This window comes from Oncorhynchus gorbuscha, linkage group LG25, assembly GCF_021184085.1.
Source record: "Oncorhynchus gorbuscha isolate QuinsamMale2020 ecotype Even-year linkage group LG25, OgorEven_v1.0, whole genome shotgun sequence".
Classification (NCBI taxonomy): domain Eukaryota; kingdom Metazoa; phylum Chordata; class Actinopteri; order Salmoniformes; family Salmonidae; genus Oncorhynchus; species Oncorhynchus gorbuscha.
The window spans coordinates 8,011,908-8,021,285 of record NC_060197.1 but is presented as its reverse complement, the minus strand read 5'-3'; the positions used below and the strand labels follow the sequence as shown (position 1 = coordinate 8,021,285).

The following is a 9,378-nucleotide window of genomic DNA, read 5'->3' as shown; positions in this document are numbered from 1 at the left end:
TTTGCAAGAGATCTACACCCAACTACATTCATTAATGGGACGTCGTGGGACATTCTTGCAGTGCGCCCCTCCCTGTAACCCAGTGCGCAGACTCATCACACTCCGCTGTCAGCGCAAGGCATACTGACGGTATGGCGGCAGGATACAGCAGGAAGGATGCTAGTGTCGCCCGTGATGTGTCTTTCGCCAATAGAATGTGAATGGAATATCGACGGTAAAGGGAAAGGATACCGCAATAAAGGCCTGTCTCCGTGAACTCCGAGATGGCCAGGCTCGCCGACTACTTCGTGGTGGTCGGTTACGACCTCGATAAGAGAGGTGAGTTTTGGGCTAGCTATTTTCCTAAGTGCTAGCTAGCTAATGCTGGCGTATTAGCCGCGGTTCAGCCCTGGTAAACATGAGGAGGCGGAGGAAAGGGAGGCGGGGACGGGCCGGGACAAAACGGCGTCCCACAGTTGTGGGGTGTCTTATCCGGCAGAGCACTGAACTATAAATCGCGGATGTCAAAGGCCTCTCGTCTGGTGTCATTTCAAACCACGAGGAAAGAGTTTGAGTGAATGTCTGCATTCTATGTTTTTTGCTGTCATTCATAATTTTCATAGTCATATCTAGCAAACGATAACTGAAGTGAAATTGCCAGCTAACTAGCTTGGTGAAGGATTCTTGTTAGCTTGCTAGCTAACGACTTGTTGGCGGCGTTGATTAGAGTAGACTTCTAGTTAATACAGATTTATTAAATCAACTTGTTAACTAAAGCAAAACTATTTTCTGTCACCTCGCCAAGCTAACAGGAATAAGCTAGTAAAGCAAACGTCACACATTCGTGTCGAGATTTTACATGATGAGGTCGAAATGATAAGGACCAGTTGGTCATTCTGAGAAGCAAAGCAAATCTTTGATTGATAAACGTACCATTTTTTTTTTATTGCCAATGCTTGTGAACAACTAACGTATGTTTTAGAAATGAAAGTATTGTTGGTTGTTTTCTTTGTCTGTTTTTGTTTGTGGACTAACCTAGATGGCTTTGCCCCTCCCCAAGCCACTTGAACCAGAGTGACCGGAACCGAGCCCAGTAGATGCTCAGTTTTCTTCCTGTTGTGTTTCGGACGCTGAGCGTTTGGGACCGTTATCTGACGCTCCCCCCGGTTTGTGCGGTGTCCTAGATATGTGCGGTATAATGGCCTGTTCACCATGAAATATTAAAGCCGCTTTATCCGATGAATATATTAAGCTATTTGGAAACTTGTTACGTCTTTTATTTATAGAATGGATTCTGTTTATGACTTATTTAGATGGAGCATGCAGAAACATCGTAGCATGACAAGTTCTCAGCGTCTAAAATCAAGCAAGAACTGTCTGTCTTTGAAGGGGCCAATCCCTGCAAGGTTGAGTGGCAGGATGTTATGATGTGGACGTTGCACACACTGCAGAATGTCTCTCCTTCCTGTATCTACCCTGCTGTTCTTGCTGCTGAATGCAGACTAGGCCTGTAAAGCATCTGGGAAGCAGACCGTAAAACCCCAAGCGCTGAGGTGAACAAGGAGAAATGAGGCCTACGTACACAATAAAAAATCAAGACTCGGGGATTATGATTTGTCTGTCGTTGAAACCCTTTTACAGCAGCCCAATGCTTAATAAATACATGCATAGTAAATAACTTGCTGCAACATATGCATCTGACATTTTATTCTTTAAAGTATGCATTTTACTTTTCAGCAACACAAGCTTATTTTAGTCTTACCCCCTGTTCCTGAACACTGACCCCATACTCATTACCTAAAGTGGCTACCCACTCTAATGCAATCAGATCGATACTCCAGTTTGATACTCTTTTTCTGTTAGGCTGACGCATGCTCCCACGGGCAATGACATTGTCTTCTGACATCATTCTCGCATACCAGAGAGAGCTTGGTGCTCCCTGACATTTTGACAGAGCTGTAGTCCTGCCATGTCCTGAAAGCACAGATGTGGAGGTGTTGCTTCATCTGTGTTTTGACTGACACACATTTACACAGGCCTGGAATGTTTCACAACTGCTGACTAACAGGTTGGGTGTGTGAGCTCATCTGTGTTTGCAAGTTACTTCCACTGTCTGAGTTGAAACATCACTGTATTTCTAGAGAAGATGCTTCCTGGGGGATTACATCCTCAACATAACATTCAGGGATGGAGAAAAGCTTTTACCTGCATACACCCATCCTTTTAATTGTATGTGACCACGCTTAGAATTAGAGTCGACAGTGTACAATGTAAAGCATTCATCAGTTGAATTTTTAGAAGAGGATATCCAGAGAAACAAAACCTTTCTACACCCTGTGGGACAGGTTTTTGCTACTGTACTGTTTACAGTCAATGTTGTGGTTATAGGGCACGCCCCTGCCCTGATGACCACTGCCTACAACTCCCATTCACACACCCCATTAGTCACTAAGGTGTCAGGTAGCCTGATAGTTGTGCTCAACCCAAACTCTCATCGATCAGATAGACTTCACATGGGGAGCCAAAATGGCCGGGATATGGTCAGCCTGACTGGGGCTTCTTGTGTAGCTCTGTTTTGACAGCCGTCCCCTTTTGTGCTGAGAACACTGCGGCGAATCGGATACTCCATCCGCGGGACTCCCGGCCCAAACAGGAAATAGGAGAGAGGACTCTTGGGAGATGTGTTTAGAGCGAGAATCCAGGTTGTCCCTCTGTTGTGTGTCTGTGTTCTATGAAAACTGGGAGAGGAGGAGGAGGGGGGGTTGTGTTCTCATGTGGGTGGGGAGCTGTATGTAATTTTGTGGAAGCAAAGATCTCATTCCATGATCAGCCACAACACACACACTGCTCTCCGTTCTGACCCCTTTTCTACTTCCCTCCCAGGCAGCTGGAGGAGTGTTACTGTTTGTGTATGCAGCAGTGGGGGACTAGACAGAATGCACAGCAGTTGTTTTTCACCCAGGAGTGACAACTCTGGCACTGTGAGAGAGCCTGGACCAGAGCTCAGCGTTGTGCCTCCGCTCCCTTTACAACAGCATGCAGCTCAGCTAGAGGTACACAGATCTGTATAGAGGAGAGAAACATGAAGAATGCCACCTACTGTAGTATTTTTCAATTCATTATAAAACAAAATACCTATCAGCGACAAGTGAGCAGCATTCTTGTCATTGGCAGCCAGGAGATTCACCCAATGCTTCTTTAGGTCAGGTGCATAGATATGCCTATGTTTTCCTGGAAGATTTGAATTAGCTTTACATTTAGAGACTGCCAGAGTGAGACTGAAACACCACAACAACCATTGCAGCGGAAAAGGACATGAGAGAGAGGAGTGCTGGGATCTTGCCAGCACTCCTCTCGTCTCGATCTGTGGGCTACCACTTCCCCCCTGGTTCTAGAGCAGGCCAGGGTGCAGCCACTTGGGGCTTCCAGAAATAGACCTCACAATCTGTAATTCATAGGGGACGGGGGTGCTGCTGGAAGGGGGACAGAGCTGCGTGTGTGTGTCGGAATGTCTCCACCATGGGACTCGTCATGCCATGGTATCTTGGTAACGTTACTGCTTCCCTGTCTGTTAGGCTGTAAACAAACACTGCTTGTCTCAGTGTGAAACTACACTGAATACTGGCTGGTCTGGTGTCTCTCTGGCTTGTGCCGGATACTTCTCTCCCTGCAGACATGATGTAAAGTGACTCTCTGGTCCCTGCTCTGACCTGGATGTAAGCCTACTGCTCTTCTCGTGAAGGACTTTTGTTTATGTCCCTGCCCCAGCCCAGGGCTGTGTGCTTGTGTGTGCGTGTGACTGTTTCATCGCTGTCTGTCTGCTGAAATGAATGCTCCTTGTTCAGGAGGCAGACGAGTGCCCCAGGGCCCTGCAGCCTGACCCCAGTGACCCACTTCTAGAAGCTAGTGATGGGGATAAAAATGGATACAGTTACATATATTATTGGGATATTATTTGACGATACATTTTATTGCTTTGCAAATTTCACTACTATTTTTGCGCTAGTAGGCTGTACATGCACCAATACTCCAGTATTTTTCCTTCATAGCTTGTTCTCAATCTACTTTTTAAATAGGGAGTCAATTGTTTAGAATCGCATTACATATTGTATTGGCACATAAATATTGTGATACTATTCTATCGTGAGGTCTTCCATGGAATTTGGAGAATTTATCCCCCTCACCCTTCCTCTCCTCCTGCTGTTACACCCCTCAGGGCAGGACTGGGGCAATCCTGTTCCCAGTCAGCCTGGGATTAGAGGAGTAATCGTTCCAATCCCCCCCAGGGTATATCAGCGGTGGGACTAGATTGTCTCTTGGGCCAGTACAGTTTTATCTATGATCAAGACCCCCTCCCCTTCTTCATCATTGCCATCAAAGAAAGGAATTATAATCTGGTGGCACACTGTGTTTGGCCTAATCCCGCACACAGCATCTGATTGGTTGAAAGGGACAGAGGAAGCAATGCTGATTGGTCCTGGGCCAGAAAAGGTTGCTCCTGATTGATGATTATTCATCTCTGGTGAATGGATGATTACATTTTATTTTATTTTTTTAACAGTTGTCAACCCCACCCCCTTCCCTCTCCCAGAGAAAACTGTTTGATTTCTGGGTTCCAGATTAATATTGTGTGTTGTTCACCCCCCACCCCTGCTGTTTTTTGTATGCACCCATCCTTGTAGGTCACTCCAGATATGATTGTCTATTAATATGCAAATGTACTGTGTTCCTCAAAGTGTGGTCCACTGGCTCTTTTCTCTGTGTCTCTGTACCCGTCTGTCTACTTGGCAGCATTTTCCAGTAGCGCCGGCCGGCGGCTAATCAGCGGGATACAGACTCATTTTCAGCAGGCTGTTTGTACGTTTGTCCGTACGTTAGTCACACGTGATAGCTGACACGATTTTGACGAAACTTGGAGAATGATGCGTCTTGCCATATAGATATGGCATTTACAAAATTACACACATTTTCCAGGTGGTGATGCTATAACGATATTGAAAATGCAAACTTTGAAAGGACCTAAACTCATGACATTTGGTACAGATGTCCTTCTCCTCACAAGGAACACATTTATCCCAATGTCCCATAAGGTCTGCCATTATGGTTCAGAATTTCTTGAAAAACACTTAAAACACTACTCTTCTGGCACCTAATGACCGATCTGCACCAAACTTGATATGTGGCATATATGGACAACGGTCTCTCGACGCAATATTTTCCAGACTAGTACCTAATGAATGATGCATCATGCCATAGAGATTTGTCATTTACCAAATTACAAGGATTGTCCCGAAGGGGGCCGTTGCATCATTCGTGGGGGATGACCTGTTTACTGTTGCCATTGTATTAAGTAGGCTACTTTTCATTTAAGTTTCAATTCTCTAGTCCGTCAAGCCATCGCCCGCTAGAAAGAAAGATCTGCATCTTCTAGTGATCCATTGATAGGATAGGTGCCTGTCGGTCACAAAGCGAGCGATGACAGGGAAATGCAGTCTGTTTTCTGTCCTGCCTCCTGGTACAATTTGTGTGTGCTGTGTTTGGTTGCAGTCAAATTTCTTTACACAGAGAAGGGAGAGAGCATGATGCTCGTGAATTTGCACGTCCCCATGTAATGTAAGCAGTAACGATGAGAGAAGTGACCATATACACGTGGATAGGTATACGCCCACTACAAACCACTTAGCACCTCGAGTGATGGAGTAGCCACTATTAACCATGAAAAATGAGTGATGTAGGCGAAAACAGTGGCAGTGATAGCCATGGAGAAAAAAAACAGCTTCCAACGAAGAAATGATTGATTAAAAGGGTTAAACTGTTTCAGTGATTTGGAAGTGGTTTGGCTTTTTTGAAGCAATCAATGTTCGATGTAAATTGTTCCGTAGACAGGTGGCTACAAAGTCTGGTAATACGTCAAACCTTTTTCAACATCTGAAGCAAAATCACTCTTTGGAACATGCAGAAAGTTTGAGTTTGTGCCTTGGTATTTATAAACGCCCATCAAGCACCAGCCAATCTAGGGATGTTTGCAAGCAAACCTTGAAAAGACAAAGACATCACAAATGCTATTATGCATTGCATTGGACATGCTACCAATTAGCACAGTCGAAAAGGAAGGTTTCAAGATGCTTATCAATTTAATTGACCCCAGGTACGTGCTCCCTGGCCGCAAACATGGAACATTTTTCCTTGAAGTATAATTTTATGTGTAGCTCACATATTTAAAAAAATGTCACCTTTATTTAATGAGGCAAGTTAGTTAAGAACAACTTCTTATTTACAATGACGGCCTATTGGGGAACAGTGGGTTAACTGCCTTGTTCAGGGTTAGAAGGACAGATTTTGTCAGTTCGGGGATTCGATCTAGCATCCTTTCGGTTACTGGCCCAACGCTAATTATCATTATCAAATGAAAAAATATAGATATTGTGATAATTTATTTGCCATATCGCCTAGCCCTAGTTACATATCGTAATATTTTTATGGATGCTATATTGTGCCCTTCGTCACCACAAACGACTTCACATCGTTAGACCTCAATACAATAGAATTATGAGAATTGCAATACATATCGCATCATCACTTATTTAGTGATAATATCGTATTGTGAGGTCCCTGGCAATTCCCAGCCCTAGTGAGTGAATCTTCTATCCCTCAGTTTACTTGCTTTAAGTGAAGGGTAGGGAGAGGTGTATTGTTTTAATTTTCTGAGCCACCCACCCGTCCCACTCATTGGGAGACGACGACATGGGCATTAAGCCATAGGCCTTCTATCTGTTGTGGTCAATCTCCGTGGTCAATGCCCTGTGTAACAGCTCTCCCCATAGTCACTCTGTTCTCTGTTAACTTAGGGCCAGGCGTCCTGTGAGCGGGACACCTGTCGACAACTTCCGGTGAAATTGGAGGGCGCACAATTCAAATAAATAATCATAAATTATGGATATTAAATATCTAGGTACATACAAGTGTCTTATATTGGTTAAAAGCTTACATTCTTGTTAATCTAACTGCATTGTCCGATTTACAGTAGGCTTTACAGTGAAAGCATGCCATGCGATTGTTTGAGGACGGCGGCCCACATCAAAATATTTTTCAACCAGCACAGGCTTCATAAAATCATAAATGTCGATGAAATATTGACTCACTTTTTGAAAATCTTCCTCTGATTTGCAATCCCAAGGGCCCCAGCTACAACATGCATGGTCATTTTGTTAGGTAAAATTCTAATTTATACCCCAAAAAGTCTGTTTAGTTGGTGCCATCGATTTGAGTAATCCACTTGTTCAACATGCAGAGAAAGGAATCCAAAAAGCTACCGCTAAACTTTGTTAACCTCTCTGGCGCAGGCGTTCAAGAAGTTCATCTTTAAGCCGATGTATTACACTTGTATTTTTTATTTATGTTTATTATGACCATTTCTGTATTTTGAATTTGGCGCTCTGCAATTTCACCAGATGTTGTTGAGCTGAGTCGCTTGCATTTTACAACCAAGTAAAGGAATTACAAAAGTCAGAAATAATCACTTACCTTTAAAGATCTTCATATGGTTGCAGTCACGAGTCCCAGCTACACAAATGTTTGTTTTGTTCGACAAAGTCCCTCTTTTATATCCCAAAAACTCAGGTATGTTTGCATGTTTTGTTCAGTAATCCACTGAACAAAACGGCGGTCAAAACATGCAGACGAATACATCCTAATAGTACCGGTAAAGTTTGTTGAAACAAGTCAATGTTTTTATAATTAATCCTCAGGTTGTCAATTGTCTAAATAATCGATAATATTTCAACTGAACAATAGCGTATTCAATAGAAAGGAAAAACAATGAAGGGCACGCGAGCAAACCAGCTCTGCATTCTTCCTCAGTCCACTGACAGAAAGGTCTCATTCTTCTTCATTTTTCAGAAAACAAGCCAGAAACAATGTCTAAAGACTGTTGACATCTAGTGGAAGCCATAGGAACTGCAATCTGGGTCCTAACCCATTAGGTTTTCTATAGGCATTAAATTGAAAAGTACCCGCATAAAAACAAAAATCCCACTTCCTGGATGGATTTTCCTCAGGTTATACTCGCAGTTATACTCACATATATTATTTTAACAGTTTTGGAAACTTTAGAGTGTTTCTATCCACATCTACCATCCTAGCTTCTGGGCCTGACTAACAGGCAGTTTACTTTGGGCACGCTTCTCATCCAGATGTCCAAATACTGCCCCCAAGCCATAAGAAGTTAAAACAAGTCAAAATACATTTCTAATTAATCCTCAGGTACCCTAAAATGTAATTAAACAATAATATTTCATACGGAAAGAAGTATGTTCAATAGAAAAGCTAAATTAGCAAGTGTGCATCCTCTTCGTCGCGCGTGCGCACAAGACTGATTTCCAACTCTGACTCCATGTACCAAAACTCAAAATGAAACAAGCTTTAAACCTTGAACAAAGACTATTGACATCTAGTGGAATCCATAGGAATTGCAATCTGGGAGCTGGAATTGCATAGGACCCATAGCTTTCCAATGAAAGAGCATGGGTTCTCAAAAAAAACAAAAATAGTTTTTTCTTTGGATTTTCTCCTACCATATCAATTGTGTTATAATCTCATAAATTATTTTAACATTTCTACAAACTTAAAAGTGTTTTCTATCCAATGGTACCAATGATATGCATATCCTGGCTTCTGGGCCTGAGTAACAGATAACAGTTTACTATGCGCATGTCAGTCAGACAGGAAGTGGAGGAAAAATAGACCCTAGCCTGAAGTTTTAAAGACCGCACCAATAAATATATACATTTATTAAACACATTATTTCACAAAGAGATTGAAAAACCATCCTGTCACTTTTTCAAAATATGTCTGTGTAGGGTATATATTGTATACCGCCCTAGCCTTGTTGATGATCCCTGCTCTAGAAGTCACTGACCACTACAGGCCTAAAAACTGTAGGCTATTGCCGTTAGCATAGCATAGCACTGTGCTAACATGCTGAAGAGTGTCACTGATTAAAGTTGGAGATATTTGGATTCTTTCCCCCCTAGTCTTTCTGCATACAGCTGTGATGTAAATGTGATATGTGGGCAACACTAGTTTAGTAGCTTGTCACCTAACAGACTGTGCTGCTGCTGCTGGCTGGCCAGGAGTGTGTTGTGCGTGAGTAGTTCAATGTGTGTGTGTGTGTGTGTGTGTGTGTGTGTGTGTGTGTGTGTGTGTGTGTGTGTGTGTGTGTGTGCCATGCTCCACAAGGAATGTGACGCTTATGAACTGTTGCATGATCAGTTCTCCCCAAACCTGACCCCATCCAAGATAAGTGAAAGCCAAAACACTCTTTCTATACCAGGGCACTAAGGGCTTTGAGACAGGGCAGGTAGATACTGTAGGCTACTGTATTTCCATATCGCTAATGTA

The 9,378-nt window shown here is 43.1% G+C and overlaps 1 protein-coding gene across 1 annotated transcript in view; it reads left to right on the top strand.

Annotated features, from left to right (window-relative positions):
• The first annotated feature begins 74 nt into the window (after nt 1-74).
• Nucleotides 75-9,378, top strand: part of LOC124013913 (myotubularin-related protein 5-like) — a 70,626-nt gene continuing 61,322 nt past the window's right edge. The window contains 1 exon segment of the mRNA XM_046328473.1: nt 75-318. Within this exon segment, the coding sequence (XP_046184429.1) occupies nt 264-318 (55 nt within the window). The 5' untranslated portion in view covers nt 75-263.